General features: G+C 56.2%; 1 protein-coding gene across 1 annotated transcript; it reads right to left on the reverse strand.

Moving 5' to 3' along the window:
• Positions 1-213: 213 nt before the first annotated feature.
• On the reverse strand, positions 214-17,181 carry ADAMTS8 (ADAM metallopeptidase with thrombospondin type 1 motif, 8). Its single transcript, XM_015298130.4, has 9 exons — positions 13,614-17,181; positions 8,373-8,612; positions 8,048-8,180; positions 7,605-7,772; positions 6,970-7,268; positions 6,105-6,288; positions 5,729-5,901; positions 5,456-5,631; positions 214-3,733 (listed from the first exon to the last, which is right to left on the reverse strand). Exons 1-9 carry the CDS (start codon positions 14,217-14,219, stop codon positions 3,001-3,003), a joined length of 2,712 nt encoding a protein of 903 aa, XP_015153616.2. The 5' UTR covers positions 14,220-17,181; the 3' UTR covers positions 214-3,000.
• Between the last annotated feature and the right edge of the window lie 1,918 nt (positions 17,182-19,099).

Genomic DNA, 19,099 nt, shown 5'->3' on the forward strand with positions numbered 1-19,099 from the left:
CTGCTTCCGCCTGTTTTGCAGCAGGAGGTCCCAGAGCGCAGTGCTGGGGGCCCTGGGCAGGATGCAGCGGTGTCCATCGGTGTGACACGTCCCAGGGCGCTGTATTGCTGCCCATCCTTTAGCACCTTAAAAACAAATTCACCCTTTGTTTTGCTGCTGGGAAGGGAACTAGAAAACAGCCCGAGAAAAGCGTTAATAAAAGCCAAGAGGAGATAGGCAGGAAACCCTTTATTGAAGAGGTAAAGGCAGAGTCACAACCAGAGTTGCCCTCAAACTCAAACACAAAGATAAATTCAGAAAATGATACTTTTTTTCCCCTTGCAATGGATGTCCCGAGCTTGGTTGTGCCGGATCTGTTCTGCAGCTGATGGGATCTGTGCACCCCAAGGGTGACACTGGGTGCTGTCGGGGCCATGCGAGGAGTGATGCTTTGGTGGAGGGACGTGGGAGCAGCACGGTCAAACTGTTCAACACAGACAGTCCGGTTTTTTTGTCTCATGTTTCTCTCCTTTTCAGACAGCTACTGTACAAAACAAACCAGGAATCTGTAATAAATACACAAAAGGCTCAGTACACTGCTACAATCCTTCACTGAAGGGAAACATATATACACATATATATCCTAATATATAACCTCTTTCATAAATCAGCATAAAGGCTATGTGTTGCTATGGGAAGGCACGAGCAGACCCCATGTCCCCAGGCAGGACCCACCAGCCCCCCAAAAAGCCCCAGAAGGCCCAAACTGAGCAATATTTCTGCAAGGAGCCACCAGCCTGTCTTGGCCATGGGTGGGCGCCTGCAGCTGTGCTGCAGCATTCCTCCTTTGGCATCCCAGGGGCACAACAAAGGGCACAGCGTGGGGTCTGATGCAGCGGGGAGCTTTTTGCATAGGGGAGGCACTGCAGAGCGAATGTGAAAAGCTGGAGAGGCCTTTGCAGGCTGCAGAGCTCCTGTGCAGGGCTGATACATGCAGACGTTTTCCTTGGCACTGTCTCAGGCTGAAATATCTGCCCCATCCTAAATGGATGCTGCTTACACCGCTGGAGAGGAAACACATGCTTGCCTTTGAGTTAAAACCCTCTCAGCTGCAAAGGAGAAAAGAAAACAACCCAGCGAGGCTACATGACTTTAGCATCCAGCTATTTGTTAGAGCGAGAGGCCTTAAATTCCTGGAGATTAATTAGCAGACAGAGAACATTGCCCGAAGGTAGGTCTGAACTGCAGCCCAAGCAGCTCTGGATCCAGACTGCGCAGCTGGCTTTTGTTTTTGGCTTTTCTCAAAAAGAGCCCAGCCAAAACGTTTGGCCCCTGCAGTCCTTGGTTCTGCAGCCCTTGGTGACACCCACAGAGGGGTCCACGTCCCTCCTAGGGGATGGATTTTACAGCACAGCTTTGGCCAGGGCTCTTCTTCCATCCCCATCTCAGACCTGCACAGTGGGCACAGCAGCAGAGAAGGGTCCATGTGAATTTTGAAGTGACCTCCCTTGCTCCAAGCAGTCTGCACCCCCTCTCCTAAATCTGTATCCCATTCCAAAATTCTGCATCTCCTCCAAAAATCTGCATCCTTCTCCAGAACCTCCCTCCCTCTCCAAGATGTGCATCCTTTCCAAAATCCACATCCCTCTCATCCCTGCAGCTGCCCAGATTCACATCTCCGTGCAGTGAATGACAGCAGAGCCTCCTTGCAGACAAGGCAAGCTCTCTGCTTGAAAAGCCTCCGTCCTGCTGCCACAATGGGGACAAAAGCGATTCCCCCCAAGGCATGGTTTGCAATATGGACCTGCTGTTCGGTCACCTCCACGCTGGCAAAACAATTGCATCATGCTCAGCCCTTCTTGCAAAAGCTCCCTCCCATCTGCAGCGGAGGATCGAGCAGCTCCTGGACCAAAAGCAGCTCCATGAGGCAGCTTCATTTTGCAAATGGGGAAAGTCAGATGTAGCAAAAATCCCAAAATATCCACCCACCGTGCGATGTCAGTGACAAAACATTTGCAAATTCCAGCCCTGCTCCCAAGGCTCCAGCTTCTGCCAGCACACGTCCAGCGAGAGGCGATTGCTTCAAAAGGGGAGAGGTCAGAGAGTGAGCAGCATCTGCAGCACGGCCAGAGCGTCTGGGCTGGGAGAGGAGCTGCAGCCCTGCGGGACTCCCCTGGTGGAGCTTCCAGCCCCAAATGGAGCCAAACTCTGGGGCTGAGCATCCTCGTTTGCCCTGGGCTCGAGGGATTGGGGCTGAGCGGTGGCACCAGTTGGGTCTCATCTCCAAAACGAAAAGCACAGCTGGTAAAGTGAGCGTGTGGCAGGCAGAGCCAAGAGGATGGGAGAGGGGATGTGGGCGCAGCCAAATGTCTGCTCCGCAGGGGAACAGGGACAGCAACAGGAATTTCACAGCCAGAGCGCTGCGGAGCTTTAATTAATCCTTGGGGCAACCCTGCGAGTGAGAACAGGGGTGGGATGGGTTTTATACTGGGGAAATGGAGGTGAGGAGATGTGTGTTCCTGGTGGGGCTGCAGCTCAGGGAGGAACAGCGGCTGCGGGGGATGTTTGGAGGCAGAGCTCTGGCACCTCCTAGGTTATAAATCCAGCAGAAGCCACTACCACCGCCTATAGCCCAGCCCTCGGCTCATTCCCTTCCAGCCACACGAGCCACTTATCTCCAGCTGAAAAACCACAGCCGATAAAATGCTCAACACACCCACACTGCCGCACGGCAGGGACAGTGACCTGAGCTGCACAACAGCGCTTTTGCAAAGAAGCCCCAATTTTACCATGCCCCACACCGCCACCACCCACCCCATCCTTTCTGCACCCGCAGCCCCAGCCAGCCAAAAAGGAAAGAAAGGACACAAAGAAGAGATTCCTCCCTATCTTGCTGCCCTTATTCCCCCTTCTGAGGTAGACGAACCGCCGGGCTACCAGCGGCTCTCGTCCTCAAGCAAGCCTGCAGCACGGTGGCACGAGGTGGCCTGCGTCCCCAGCCCTGTGCCCCGCCGTCCCCACTCAGCACTGCCGCAGCAGGCAGGTGGCAGTGGCTGGCGGTGGCCCCGGGGAGCTGCATTTCTCCGGGGCGATGACGGTGCCGGTGTAGTGGATGCAGGAAGCGTTGCGTGTCCGCACGCCCTCGCCACACGTCTGGGAGCACGGCGACCAAGGACCCATGCGCCACAGCGGGCAGGGGACGTCACCGCAGGGTTTGATGTCCTCAGGCTTGAGGGCTCGGTCGCAGGTGGCTGAAGGTTGGCCTTCGACATCCCGGCACTCCACCGTCCGCCTCTGCCAGCCAGAGCCACAGGTCTTGGAGCACTCGGACCAGTCGCCCAGCACCCACTGCGAGGTGAGCATCGGGCGGATGACGTTGGCCGACTTCTTCTCTTTGTCTTTCTGCTTGCTGAAGGGGATGTCTTTAGGGATGAAGAAGGTGTACTTGACTTTGGGTGGGAAGACCTCGCTGGCGATGGTCAGCAGTTGGACGGTCAGGGGCTCCGGGAGCTGCCGGAAGCTCTGCAGCCTCTCCAGGGTCGTCATGGAGCCGCTGTACTTGAGGATGGTGCCCTTAATGAGGATGTCCTGCTCCATGGCTGAGATGGCGAAGTCGCCGTTCAGCAGGTACCTGCCCTCCAGGGTCCTCAGGGCCAGGTAGTTCCCATCGTGGCGCACCCCACGGTGGCTGCGCTGCTTGATGTCAATGTTGGTTGCCCCAGCCGGGATGGTGACGATGTCATTGTAGCCATACCTGCATGGGGTGAGGGAATATGCTTATTTTCCTGGCCTTTCCAAGGGGGATCATGGCTCTGAAGCTATCTCTCAGTACCCAAGAGCACTGCAGAACTGGAAACGCTGCAGTTGTGCCAGATGTGCTCTAGGCTGGAAGAATTTACTAAATTAAACACAAAAATGAGCAATGCAATCAAACAAATTAGCACAGTTATCAGCCTTGGTAGGAAATTATGCTTCCCCTGCTCCCCTTTGTTTGACATGGCTGCAGCGTTAAGGCAAAGTGCCCCCATGGCTTTGCCACTGCTGATGGCACAGGGGGGCAGACAAGCTGGGAGCTGCTGGCACTGCGTGCATTGGCCAGATGTCACTGCTCACATCCCATCAGGAGCCAAACAGTTAACAGCGCAGCCACCTCAGATCACATTGGTGCCAACTGGAAAGCCTTTCCTAGAAAACAGCAAGAACTGGGGCAGCAAAAATACCGCTCACCGCAGGCGGGCATCGCTGCACCGGGCACCCCAGGCTCCTCTCAAAAGGGTTGGCAGCCCCATCCCGATGCCAAAGGCTCCATTTGAGGACACTGTGCCGGAGGAGGTTTTTTTTCTGCAGAGCACGACCCCTGGGAACACTTTGCTTTTCCCTTGGCTCAGGGCTGCGTCCCCGCGTGCCCCCAGTGCTGCAACGCTGCCTGGTGACAGTGACAAAATGCCACCCTGGCACCCCGTCCCCCCACATGAATCACGCCGTGGAGCTGGCAGGGGGCTCACACGCATTCCCCAGGTTGACGCTGCGGTCAGGAATTATGGTCAGAGTATTTTGGAACAAAGCCTCAGGGTCAAAGCCTGCTCTCAGTCGCCCTGGCCTCCATAACCCTGATCTTAATGGGATCTCTTCTTGGCTGTAGCTACCACGCTAATCTCTCTTTAGTCAACCACAAACAATTCATAGGAGAATGGAAGCTCCATTCATCTGGCTCCCTGGAAGGAAACCATTTAGGAAATCTAATTTGACTGAGTGAGTCACCTCGCCGCATGGAATTGGATGTGCCGGGCTTTGTTACTATCTGTTCAGCAAAAGCCTCTGCGGGATGCATTAACTCCAGCTCCATGACAAAGCAGCAAAGATTTTGGGCAACAGAAAGGGCTGCTCACATCCTGGGACCTTATGGAGCTGAGGATTTTTGATATCCCTAGTCAAGGGGAATGGGAGGGGGATGGTTTCCTCAGCATCGTGCTGGTTTGCAGCAGAGAGAAGCAGGAAGGGGTTTTGCTGCACGAGAGCAAAATGCACCGTGTCAAACATGCAGCTCACCCTTCTGCATCACAACACCTTTCAGAGCCGCATCCCGAGCAGCACCCGTTGCTCCATGCAGACACAGCAGAGCAGCGCAGTGGGGACGCGTGGGGTCGGTGCAGGGGAGCCCAGCTGTGGAAACGCTGCCTCTGCTCTTTGCTAAGCCCTGACTCGATCTCGTTTCCTTTGCGGCGAGCGTAGGAAGCGCTTACGCAGACATCGGGCTTTGTGAACATCTGCCCAGCACCCCCAGGCTGCCTGCAGGCACGGAGCGAGCAAAGCTCCCCGGCCAGATGTTGCCGGGTCAGGAGCTCTGCAGAGCCAAAGCAGCTTTTCCAATCACAGCCTCAAGAGGAACAAATGTCCCCGTGCTCCCTTCCTACAGCCTGATGTTGCTTTCCCCCCCCCCGCCCATCTCCAGGGACTGCTCTCCCCTGTGCCTTACTTGGATCGGTTGAGTGAGCCGGATATTTTCCTGCAGGTTGAGCCGTTGCCGCCGCACACCCCACACTTGTCCAGTTTCTTGGAGGACCCAACAACGTGGTCGCAGCCAGCCTTGATGCACTGCCCGTGCACACAGATGGACAGGGTCTCTGGACCACACAGCGTCCCATCTATCACCTGGGGAGAGCGGAGAAAGAGCGTGGGATTTGTAGGAATTTGCTCTGAAATGGGAATAAAGATGGACGTTGGGAACCGACGTCGGGAGATATCTTACTTTGGGCTCAAAGACTTTAAACTCACTCCTTCCCCTGGCTCGGCAGAAGAGCTTGCAGCGGTCCCGGGGGGACACCCCGGCGTATTTGGGGACCCACTCCAGCCGGTTCCCGTCCAGATCCGTGAAGTTGTAGCTGTTGTACTTCTCACACTGCTGCTCCCGAAAGCTCTTGCCTAAAGGGAAAGGCAAAAGAATGACCCAAAAGCCCTGTGCTGCAAACAAGGAACTCTCATCCTCCTCAGCAGAGATGAGGAAGAGACGCGAGGACGGTGGAAGCATGCGGAGAGGAAGATGCTGCTTGTATCCAACAAACTGCAGAGCAATCAAAAGCACGGGGAGTGGGTGAACGTGCCTTTGGGCGCAGCGGGGGGCTTACCGTCCTGCGGGCACTCCTCGGTATGGCACGACTGGTACCGGGTGCGTTGGCCCTCGCAGTAGCGGCCGCCGTGCTGGGGCCGGGGATGGTCACAGTGGCGGTGGGAGAACTGCACGCCGCCCCCACACGTCCGTGAGCACGAACCCCACGGGCTCCACGCGCCCCAGCCGCCATCCACCGCCGGCTGCAAGAGGCCACGAGAGGCTGCGAGGGTGGAAAAAGTGCAACCATCCCCCTCCCCTCCGCCCTCAGATCCTCTCCCTGTGCTGCAAACCGGGGCCTGGATCCAGCAAAGCACTTAAGCGCGTGCTTTGCGTGAAGCTGTTGCATGGGTTCGTGTGTTGGAAGCCTGCAGTTTGCTGACTGGCTCAGGAATCACTGCTAATTCCTCCAGTAAAACAATGCAAATAAATCATTTTTATCAGAGTTAATTGCAGAACTGCTTGCTGTGGTTAGGACCAGCCTGGTTCTACGATCCTCTACGAGCTCTGTCCTGGTTTTGGCTGGGAGAGAGTTAATTTTCTTCGCAGTGATTGGTGTGATGCTATGTTTTGGATTTAGGAGAAACAATGTGGATGTGCTGCACAGAGCCAAGGACCTTTCACTCCTTGTGCTGCCCTGCCAGCGAAGGGGCCGGGGGGGATGAGGAGCTGGGAGGGACAGAACTGAGACAGCTGACCCAAACCAGCCAAAGGGATGTCCCATACCATACAGCACCGTGCTGGGCAATAAGGCTGGGAGGAGCTGGCTTTGGGGGTTGCCGGTGCTTGGGCATCGGGCAGCAAGTGGTAAACATATATACATATGAAAACACACAAATACAGAGAGGTGCAATCCCACCCCTCCAGCCACTGTCCTGCAGTACCTGGGGCTGCAGAGCATCCTGTGGCAGGCAGGCTCCATCCCAGCACAGCCCGCCTGCCATGCAGGGGGTGCCGTCAGCCCAGGGCAGGCTGCCGTTCTTGGTGTGGCACAGCGGCTCTCCACTGCTGGTCCTACACCACAGCTGGGCACAGATGTCCTCCTCCGTGGTGTTGGGGCAGTGCTGGAAGTCTTTGCCAAAGATCTGCTGGCATTGCTGGTCCAGGCTGTACAGGGCCCCTCGGCCGGGTAGCTCCGAGGGCAAGGAGAGGGCTTGGGCTGGGGGATCAAGTAAGCAGTCACCTGCAAGCAGCAAGGGGGGGGGCATGGATCAGGATGGAGGTGCGCCGGGGTTTGGTCCCATAGGTGACACCAAGAAGAGGACAACAAGATGTGATGGATGCCCCATCCCTGGAGACATCCAAGGTCAGGCTCAACCATCTCCAGGCACTGAGCATCTGATTGAGCTGTAGGTGTCCGGGAAGTTGGACCAGGTCCCTTCCAACTCAAACAATTCAAAGATGATAAGGGGACAGAGCTCAGCCTGTGGTCTGAATGAACCCCCTTCACCCTCCAGAATTTGTAAAGAGCCCAAGCAATCAAGGCAAATGCTTTAAATTCTGCTGAGCTGAGCCTTACCGTGCCCTCCGTCCAGGAACTCAGTGAGGTACATGGCACTGCATGGTGACCAGGGCTGACTCTTGTTCAGGTGGACAAAGAGCGGGGCCATCATATGGTGCTTGCCCAGGGGCCCGAAGAGCCGCTCACAGGTCTTGGAGTCGTCGTGGGGCATGCTGAGCACGTGGCCTGCAGAGCAGAGAGCATCTCGTATTAATTAACAGCCTTTTCCCATTGCTGCAAATGCTATTTGCTTCCAGAACAGAAGCAATCATGGAATCATAGAGGTTGGAATAGACCACTAAGATCATCGAGTCCAACCATCAACCCATCACCACCATGCCCACTAAAGCAAATCAAGCAAATTAATTAGCGAGTCAGCACTGCAGAGGGTGACACCCAGAGCGGAGATGCTGGCAATGGGCTGAAAAAAAGCAGAAAAGCTCCACAAGGGCACACATTACCCAGCTCGTGAGCCAGCGTGTAGGCAGCCTGCAGTCCCTCATCCTCGATCACCGAGCAGCTTTTGTTGCGGTCACACATGGTGCCAATATCTGCCACCCCCAGCGTGTCGCAGCCTTGATGCCCGCAGAAATCCTGTTGGGAGGCAGCACCCAAGGAAGCTGAGGCAAACCAAAAGTCCACACCCTAACTGCACTAAACTCCCAAATTGGCTTGATTTGTGCCAACTGGAAGCTCCATGGCTTGCAATAGGAGCTCTCCTCTCCCTCTGAGCTATCTCAAAACCCCATCCATCTCCCCCAGCGTCCACACCAAGGGACCCCAGACCTGTCGGGTGAGCAGGATGGCAGTGTCATAGTGCTCGGGGTGCCGGTCGCTCGGCGGGTTGAACTGCTGCTGCCAGCTGCAGAAGTTGCGTAGGGTGAGGCCACCGTTGTCCGACACCTCCGGCCCTGCTGCCTCCTCATCCACCACCAGCACCTTCACCACCACCAGGCTGATGGCATTCTTCAGGCTGGGGTGCTTGTAGATGCGAGCTGCCATGGACATCAGGGTCAGGATGTGGTTCTGCAAGAGGGGAGAAAGCTCGGGTGAAATATCTCCAAAGGGGTGTGCTGTACCTGCCACCTTCTCTTATTTTTGTACAATCATAGAATCATTTAGGTTGGAAAAGACCTCTAAGGTCATCAAGTCTGACTGCTAACCTACCTATCTTTACTAAGAAACAAGAAATCAAACCCATTTACGGAGTCTACCACATCCAAACAGTCATACATCCACTTAGGCTGACTAGGACTAGGTGTTGCCATTCCCATACATGATGCTGTGCGCCCCGTGCCTGCAGAAGCCACGGGCATATCTGCATCACTCCATTTTCTGCCCTTCACACCCAGCACCACTGCTCTTTAAGGACAGTTCTGGGCCCTGCAGAGCAGCCCACAAGGCCAAGCCATGCATTGCCCCTTCCCATCACAGCCTCAGCTCCTGAATGGGGCTGCGACTGTGGGGCTCCCACACCAAAGCTTCGCCCAGCAGCATCCTCCACTCAGCAGCCCAACAGCCGGCGATGACTTCATACATCAAATGAGCCAGCACCGTTCCGGCTGATGTAAACATCTTATCAGAGCATCGAAATTCCTCTTCTGCTTGGCACGCATTCACAGACCCGGAGTCATGAGAAAAAAATGCACCATTACACAACAGTGAGTGTTGTGAAAGAGAAAGTGGCTTCTCTCGTCCCCGGACGGATTGCCCGCCCGTCTCACTGCAGTACCAGCACTGCATTGCACTGCGCCGCTGGGAGCCCTGAGAGCCCCCAGATGGGATCAGGAGCACATCCCTGGAACCTTCCCATCAGCAGATGTCTTGCTTCAGCAAATGCAGCTGAAGCCTTCCTTGGGCTGCGACACAACAGCGGCCTCAGCGAGGCTGGTGGGAGCACAGCAGACTTTATTTAGACTGGCCAGTGCTCCATGACATGGCTCACATCCCGGCCAAAACATGCAATGAGTGTCATGGAGAAGTCACCATGCAGATGAGGTCCCTGTGAGTGCAACCACTTACAATCACACAGCCATACAGGCTGGAAAAGACGTCTGAGATCCCCAATCCACACCACTGTGCCCACTGCCCACATCCCTCAGTGCCACATCCCTATGGTTATGGAACACCCCCAGGGATGGTGACCCTCCACTCCCTGGGCAGCTGTGCAGTGCAGCACTGCTCTTTCAGAAGATAAATTTATCCTTAAATCCAACCTGAAGCCATTTGCTGCAGCGGATGAAGGATTTGTTTATCCCATGGGGGACCTACCTACAGGTAGCATAAAGCATTCCCAAAATTACCCCCTGGAGCTTCCATAGCCCCGGACATGACTCTGTAGGGTTACACCAACCCAAGGAATTATGCCAGCAGTGGGAATGGGGAGCTCAGAAAACACGCACCCGCCTGCCCTTCACATACAAAGCTCCAGAAAGAGCTGGAAGGATGGAAAGTGAACCGAACAAACAGCTATTTAGCGCAGATTAAAAGGTCAGATTCACTTGTTCCACCATCTGGTGTCTATTTATACCCACCTTCAGACCGAGTGGGAGCCCGCTGGGTTTTGGGTGGCTGCTGCAGTGCTTCGGGGAGAGCAGCAGCACACCTGCACCTCCTTGCTGCAGCCAAGGGCTGGGAGCTGGGGCTGAACATGAGACCTTTGGCCCCATGTTTAGGCTCAGCAATGAAAAAATAAATAAGACAGAGCATGAAGAACTGAAACGGTTGCTTACAACTTGCCAGCAATGAAGGATTTCACTTTCCAATACAGCCTCTTGCAAAATCCCTACGTATGTCCTTCTCCAAAGGAAAAACTTGGAAGTCTGCAGAGATCCCCAAACTGTTTTCTGTTGTTCTCTTTTTCTTTAAAAATAGTGTTTTTGCAGGGGAGAAACCATGCTTAGACACTATTACTGTGGTATGCACATGATGGTCCAACACCCATGCAGGAGGGCAGCAGGGTGCAGCTGCCTCCCAGCTCCCAGCAGGACCAACAGCAGGAGAGCTGCTGCGCCCAGCTTGTAGTGGGGCTGTGGGTTTGTTTGCTTGTTCATAAGGTCACCTTCTTGTTTTCCCCTCCCTGGAAGCCAGCAGTTTTGCAAGGGGAAAAGAAACACTGAGCTTTCTGGAGCACAGACAGACAGAAGGAAGAAAACACAGGGCCAGATACAAGGGCTGCCCGGCTATTGGAAACAACACACACAGACATCCCAGGCTGCTTTCCTGCCCCAAAACATCTGCTTGCAGCCCCCCAGCCCGGATGCCCTGCAAAATCAGGGCCTTTGCCTCCAAGCCACACTGGCAGCAGGTCTGAGCATCGCAGAGGTAGCAGCAGGACCCTGGTTGTGGTCAGTGATCCCACGTGCTGGTCTTAGAGAGAAGGGATTGCAACAACACTCCTAAAACCTCATAAATCTGCCTGCAAAAACCGCAGAAGTCAGGAGAGGAATCCCAGCTTAATCAGCCCGACCCAGTTTTGCTGCGCTCCCCCACACGCCGGCCCTTTACAGCAGGGGTTGCAGATTCCTCGCTTGCAAGGAGAGCGGCCGGCAGCCATCCGTCTGCAGGGGGAGGCTTAGAGAACGTCTCATCTGCACCCAAGAGATGAGAGAAATCCCACCGCAGGAATCTGGCCCTGCTGCCAACTGGCTGGGGATGCTGCGGCCACTTCCATAGCCATGCGCTGCTGTAGGTGTCCCAGCGCATCCCAAGCACTGCAGCATCGCTCTGCAGGCGCACAGCAAGGAAACAGCCCCTGCAGCACCCCGTGCCTCTGCCCCCAGTTCTCCCCAACCCCATTTCCTGCACTCCTCAGCTCAGAGCAATACCCAGACCCCAAATCTCAGCCCTGGTTTTGCTGTCACTTCGTAACTCCTTCCCGGTTTATGTGAGTATCAATTCTGCCTCCATCAAGCTCTTGTTATCTAAATTAGGTTAACAGTTGAGTTATAATGGCTCAATCTATGGCACAGATTGATTAAAAATAAATCACTAATAGCATTTCCCTAATAACAGAATGACATTGATTGTAATTTGCAATGCTTGAATGCATCTCATGGTGACTATTTTCTACTTGATCTCTTACAGCTTATGCAAGAAACTAACAGGGAATGCAAACAATGCTTGTGACCTTTAATAAATATTCAGCAGTTGAAGTGTGGTTACAGGAAGAGAAGTCACAGCAGAAATATGAAGGGGTGCTTTGGACTCGACGTTCCTGCTGCCTGGGCATCTCCTTGTAATCACCAGCACTTGTTGGCTCCCCAGCCCCAGGTGCCTTAGGGAGCAGCAAGCAGCTGTTCTGTCTCTGGCATTGGGAGTTTCTCCCTATGTTTGTGTTGCTGAGATCAAAATCTCAGGGGAGAAACCCATGCCCTAAGAGCTGCCACATGGTTGGAAAGGCTTTCTCCCAAATTCTTAAACGTTACCACTCTGTTCATCCCAAGTGTTCTCTCTGGAAACTTCCTTCCAATTGAGAAGCACTCAGAGATGCTGCAGAGATATTGCTTTCTGGGACAAAGAGGAGATGGGAAAAAGGGAGCTGAGCAGACTGGAAAATAATTAAGGTAATTAAGGAGGAAGCTGCTGTGCATCTGCCCTGTGGTATCACCCACGCTCTGGGGCACAGCACCAGTGCTCCCACCCTGTGCAGCTCAGCCACAGCACAGCTCTGCACAGAGGGATTTGGCTCTTTCCCCAGCTGGGCATTCTCTTGATTTCCTCCCCAAAATGCCTCAGCTGTAGGAGGATGCAGACCTCTGGGTGTTGTGCACCATCCACTGCTTCTCCATCCTTTGCAATGAGGACTCGGAGCCCTCTGGAGCTCCAGAGCCCAGCCTGGGGCTATGCAAGCAAAAGTTCCCAAAGCACAAAACCTGAGTGCTGCTGAGCACCAGCAGAGCAGCTGAGATCAGCTGGAGCAGCAGGGCTCCACATTTCTCAGGGTCAGGCACTGCCTGAGCAGGGCTGGAATGAAAGCTCTGCTTTAGCAGGAATGGAGAAATGGAGGGAGACCTGAAAAAAAAAAAAAAGGACAATGTGGCAAAGGCACACTGCCAAAGTGCAGATGGTGATTTCAGGTGCTTCAGCTACAAGGACTCCTCCACCAGCCCTGTACCCAGCCAGCCCAGAGGATGAGCAACTTCAGTGCATGGTCACCAGGTGCAAAAATCCACAGATTTCAGACTGTATGAGCAACATTTGGACCTGAGGACCTAAAGGAGCCTTCATGCGCAGCAGCATTCAGGGCACAACACAGCTCGGGGCTGCAGACAGCCTGCAGGCAAGAGATGGGGAAACTGAGGCACGGGAAGGAGGCGACCTCCCCAAAATCAGGGACCGGAGCTGCTCGCCAATGAGAGCCTCTTTGAGCACGGCAAGCGCACACCAGGACTGCGGGATCAGCCCTACCCTTCGCAGCGCCGCAGTCCCGCAGCCTCCGCTCGGCTGCAGCAGGTGGTTCGGGCGCAGGGCTGCGATGTGCACGGGCTGCCTGCGAGCACGGAGCTCGGCGCATCACTCGGCAGCGCGGCTCCGACCCGACGGGAGGAATGGCTTTAAGACCCTCTGTCCCTCCGCCGCAGGGACACGGGGTAGAAGGGGCATCTCCGTGCCCGCCGGGGTGGATGCTGGGTTTGCAAAGGGTCCCCCAGACAACGAACCCCTCCTCGTGGCCACTCCTCTGCGCGTTAAGGGGTGGTAGACCCCCTCCGGGAGCCGAGCGGGGGCACGGCTTGGGAGAGGGGACAGGAGAAAAAAGAGGGAGGGAGACAGGAGGGAACAGATGCAATGGGGACGGAGGGACACAGGCAGGAGGTGACAGAGAGGCAGTGGGGACGGAGACAGGAGAGGACAAGAGGGGACAGACGCGGTGGGAACGGGGACGCGGACAAGAAAAGGCAGGGACAACAGGAATGGATGGGGGAGAAAATCGCCCCCGAAAGAATGGAGGGGTTGGGGAAATTAGGCAACGGAGCGGCATCGGGGATGGGGACAGGAGGGGCCACGGGGGCCGGCGGCAGCCCTTACCTCCACGTCCTCCCCGTAGAAGCGCACCATGGACGCATCGGCCACCAGCAGGGTCTCCACGTAGCGCGCCTCGGAGACGAAGCGCCGGGCGCGGCGGAGCGGCTGCCCAGGAGCGGCTTCGGGCCGGGGCCGCGCGCGGGTCGGGGCCGGCGGGGCGGCGCGGCGCTGGAGGCGGTGCGGGCGGCGCCAGGGCGGGCCGGGAGCGGGCGGCCCGAGAGGCTGCAGGGCGTACGCCGCCCCGTCGAGCAGGAAGGCGGCGCGGAGCCCGGCACCGCAACGGCTGAGCACGGCGGGAGCGTCGGGACGCCCTTCGACGGTCCCGGCGTAGAAGCAGCCCCGCCGAGGAGCGGCCCGGCCCGGCGGCCGTCGGCCTCCCAAGCGCTGCAGGCGGAGGCGCGGGGCGAGGAAAGAGGCGTCGGGTCGGAGGCGAAGCACGACGGCGCGGCCGAAAGCGGCCAGGCGCAGCGCCAGCTGTCCCGGCGGAGCGGGCAGGCGGGCGGGCAGCAGCGGCTGCGCCTCCCGCGGCGGCGGAGGCAGCGCCCAGGCGTGGCACAGCAGCAGCAGGTGGAGCGGAGCCCGCCCGCCCAGCAGCGCCCGCCGCCCCATCCCGGCCCCGCCGGGCTCTCGGCCCCGCGCTGCCTCCCCCGCAGCCTCCGCGCCGGCTGCGGAGCCCGCTGTATTTATACTTTCTCCCCCGGCTTTGACATAAGAGGTTTATTTTTGATCTCTCGCTGTTCTCCCCACTCCCCTCCCCTGCCAGCCAGAGGCCGGGGGAGGAGAAGTGAAAGAAAAAAAAAAAAAAAAAAGAAGCTAGGGGAAAAAAAAAAAAAAAAAAGCACTTTTGGATGGGGTTTGAGGCCAATCAGGCGCCGGGAGCCCCGCCTGCCTCCAAGTGTCAACTTCAGCCTGTTACTCTCCCAGCATTAACCCCTTCAGGCCAGCCTCCGCCCGCCCGCTCGGGGTCCTGCCCCGGCCCGGGGTCCTGCTGCCGCTTTCCCCCCACCACGAGAGGCGTTGCCCCGGGGTGAGTCCTCCCCCACCTCCCCGGGTGTCCCTTCTGTGCTCCTCGGGACACGGCTCCGAAGCACGAGGCCTTTGCCACCTGCAGAGCATCTCTGTGCAGCCCGCGGGGCAGGAGGTGCCTGGGGAGCGCTGGCCCCGCGGTTCCCACGTCCTTTGCTCTGCCAGGGATGGGGCTGCGGCCCCAGGGGAGCTCCAGCAGTGACAAACATGGAGGTTTCCGTGCCCCAACAGCTGGGTCCACATGGGCTTTCCTTGGGCTGGGACAAAGCAATGGGCTCGGGTGGCTAAATCAGACTGGTGGAAAATGCCTGGGAGAATAAAGCAACGCAGCCAGCTCCTGCTGTCCGTTTGGGGGAAGCGTGACTTCATTAAAAGCCCATATCTCCCCCCTTTCAGAACTGTTTTTTTAATCTCCACATCCACGTTCCTTTGCAGGCAGTGAGTGTGAAGGTCTCAGACTGCACCCCAGGCAGAACTGTCCCGTGTACACAGATGGCAAATGTTGGGAGATGGGCAGACACACGTTGTCCCTGGCTGGGAACCCGCTTAGCACCAGGAACAACCCGCTCTAATGGAGCAAGGGAAATTACTGCTTACAGATTACTCCTTCTTTCCTCCTAAACTCTCCTTCCCCATTAGTTCATGAGATTCCTGGCCTCCCCGTGCAGCACGGAGACATCCTGGGATGTCCCTGCTGCGGTCAGAGGGTGGCACGTCCTATCCTGCTCCATGTCCTCACTTGTGTTTGTTTTCCTTTGTTTTTCTTTTGTCCTTAGCTTAATCCTAAAAAGATCCGAATGGGTGAAGCAGCATCACAGCTTCCTGGGAATTCTGCTTTCCTGTGGCTGGGAAATTGCTCCTGGCCACTGCAGGCAGCGCTCCCTCCACACGAGGATGTATTTACATCTGTTTTGCTATTATTATCTCCACTTAAAAGCCACAGCCGTACCTATATAGTAAACAGAGGCTCCGAATAGCGGCACTCCCTGGGGCCAAGGCTCTGATTGCTTCTTGTCTTTTTAAAGTGTGGTTTACTGCAGCCGTAGGAGGAGAAGGGAGGAAAGAAATACAACGTACGGTGTGCTTCAGCCTGGGACATCTCTGAGAGGCTGCATATCAAACGTGCTTCCCCAACACCCGGCCTTGGCTGCTCTCCCCCAGCTGTCCTGCTGCAGCTGGAGGGGCTTTGTCATAGTTCAGATCTGCATTTGAAAATCAGCAGAAAAGCACAAATCAGGACCAGCAGCCAAAAGCGAGCCATGCCTCTGCCTCCTCCAGCCCCAAAGCTGCTTTAGGAGCCTGCTGACAGCCAGGCTTTGCTGCAGGAAGGCAGAGGGGTGCCCCTGCGCTGAACTAGGCCAGGTAAGGCTGCAGGCGATGCAGGGCACGTCTCTCCAACAGGATGCAATTTATTCCCTGCTTTCCGCTCTCATTGCCGCATCTTTGATCTCGGAGGACGTGGCTGCCTCTTCGCTCTGAGGCACCGCTGGTTTTCATTAGCAGCCCTCAGCGCACGGTAGCTGGAATTCCTCGTGGCTGATATGAGCCTCATTGGGCTCGTTACGAGCTCGAAGGCAGCGAACCCACGCCTGGCTGTGACTCCTGCGGGCAGAATGGGGCGCCTCAACACTTTCTGGGGTTTCACGCCTCAGACCCTCTCAGCGTGGCGTGCTGGTGTCCTTCACCCCATAGACAAGCACTGGCTGTGGCTTTCATTTCGTATAGGGCTGTCTGAGCACGTGAAAGCCATTAGTGCAGTCACTGTGATTTAAAGACCCTTTTGATCTCGCAGCTTGCGAATGTCTTTCCCCTCTGTATGTCCCCAGCCCTGCACAGCCATGCAGTGATTGTGCCCTTCTGTGTCTCCCTGGGCTCGTGCTGCCCAGCACCCACCTCCTGAGGGTTTTTGGCCACGGGGATGAGGTCCATCGTACAACCGGGTTGTACCCTGTGGGGAATCTCTGCGGTGCTCTGCTGTGCCCTCTGGGGACGGGCTGGCGGCGCCAGGCTGCTGAGTCTGTTCATCCCGGTTGCTTTGCCCTCAGCCCTCATCCCAGCATGGCGCAGACGGTTGGGAGAAAGCAGAGCGAGGAGCTCAGCCCTCCGCTGCAGAGCATCGCCGCTGGGTGTCAGTGCCGCCCCGCAGCCCGGAGAGCTCGCAAGGCAGAAGGACGACGCGCACCCGCAACCACTTCCATTCGTTTTGCTCTTAAAGCGGGTTGGAAGAAATCTCGCTCGGAACATTCATCTGGGGTTTAAATCGGGGTCCTGGGCTCGTGTCCTGCCAGTCCATCCTCAGGGAAATGCCTTCCCTGCAGAGGTTGGGAGCTGCTCTTGGGGATCTGTCTGGGCTGGGTTTGCTGGAGAGCTGGGGTGAGAAGGGGCTGGATGAAGGAGAGGAATGGATGATCCCAACGTAAATGCATTGAGCACAGCCACGAGAGGGCTCCCGTGGCTCGCAAGTGCTGCTTCTTCAGCATCGAATGCCTCAAACCCCTCATTTCCACGTACAAAGCAGTTTTACCCATCCCGCGGCGCAGCGCTGTAATTCCCACAGGGCCCCTTAAAAGTGGGCTGATTTGGTGATTCTATGACTCTAAAAGCTGATCGCAGCGCCCGGCCGGAGGGCTGCAGGGCTGCATCAGCCCCACGAGAGGTGGGTGCTGCGCTCACAGCATCGCTGGGTGCCGAAAGCAAAGGCACGCGGGGGTTCCACCCCAAAGGACGCAGACTCAGCTTCCTCACCCTGCCGGCACCCACGCTTTTACTGTCTATTTTCAGCCGAACTTTGATTTCAAACGCAAAGCATCGCGTCGCATCACTCGCCATACCAGCAGAGAGCAGCCTTGCCACGGGATGACTCGGAGCCGCGCTTTGCCCCGCTGGAGGCACCCCAGGCTTAGCGCCAGAGAAATCCGGGGAGCCGTACCGAAAATCACTCCTCTAAAAAAGCCAACCAAGCATCAAACCAGGCACGATCCCCCTTCCCCCCCTATTGCCCCGCTGCACTCATGGGGGTTGGGAATGTAGAATCGGGACAGTGGTTTGGGTTTACCCCCATCTCATCTGCAGACCTGGTGTGTGCAGGCATGTCTGGTGGGGGTGTCTGTACTGTGAGCATCACACGAAGTTAATTAATTAAGCCATCGGGGATGGAGCCTTCTTGGGGAGATGTGTATCATGTTAGGGCTGCGTAGTCCTGGCTCATAAACCTTTGGGCTGAGCTGTAGGTGTTTACGGATGATAATAAATGTGATATTGGCTTGGGGGAATACATGGGGCCATCTTCTATCTCCCCTAAATTTCCACTTGCTGCTTCAGAGCATCCTTGAAAAACCCTGTTGGACTCAACGATCCCCACGTGTCCCTTCCAACTTGGGATATTCTATTCCAGGATTCTCTGAAAGCTGCTGTTCCCATGGCCATCTTCCCTTAAAGTGGAGCAAGCCTTGAATACCAGGGGATGAAGAGAGGGGAATTTGGGATGATTTCTAGATATATGAACTAGCAGCACCCCAGGACCTGCAATACCAGCTGGAAATCAGGCAAAAACTTGTTAGGATTTTTTTCTTTATCTCTCAGCATTCCCCTACCAGACACCAGTGGTGCCATGTGGGCCACATGGTCACCTCCACGTGCTCGGGATCCTTGCTGCTCTCTCCCTCGATGACCCTATCCAGACACACTCAGCTTTTCTCCATGCCTTTCTTTCCTGGAAAGCCTCTTAACAACACGCTTTGAGTCATCTTCAGCCCCTGGAGAGGATCCTCCTTCCTGCCCATGTGGTGGGGAGCGGGGAGAGCACAGCCTGAACTTTTGGGATGGAGCCCGGGCTGCAGGGCCGCAACGCCAGCTCTCCCCTGGCTGCAACCCTTCCTCGCTATCTTTGCTGTGCAGCTCTTGGCCCATCTATCTTCAACTATTCGTTCTGTGAGCGGGAATGTCCAGAGGAGGTGTGAGGTTTTTCGCTCACCTTTTATTTCGGACTTCTCACCCCTGGAATTGCATCGATGGATGAAGAAATAATAAGAGAAAAGGAGTTGTTGCTTCTCACAGCTGCTTGAGAGGAAAGGGGGAGGTGGGAGGAGGAGTGCTCAGATGCCAACCACTCACACCAGCATTTCCTGGTCAGGGTGGGCTATGGGTAAGGTCTGGGTGAGAAGGGATCCACCTTAGCGCAGGCTCTGGGCAAAAATCAAAGTAGGATCTGAATTTGAGGCATTTATATATTGATACGTGTGAGGTCAAAAGGCATCTCCCACCTCTCTTCATTCATTACCAGTCCTCTTTAGGTCATCCGTATCCCTGCCATTTCCATTCAGCTCAGGCAGCAGCCAGGTGCAGCCCTGCAGAACCCCACTGTGCCACGGCATCCATCCCACTGCTGGGGTGTCCCACACTGCCCTGCTCCTCCATACAGCAGCAAGCATCCTGCTGCTCCCCACCAGCCCCGGCCCTCTCTG

Source organism: Gallus gallus, chromosome 24, assembly GCF_016699485.2.
Source record: "Gallus gallus isolate bGalGal1 chromosome 24, bGalGal1.mat.broiler.GRCg7b, whole genome shotgun sequence".
Taxonomy (NCBI): Eukaryota; Metazoa; Chordata; class Aves; order Galliformes; family Phasianidae; genus Gallus; species Gallus gallus.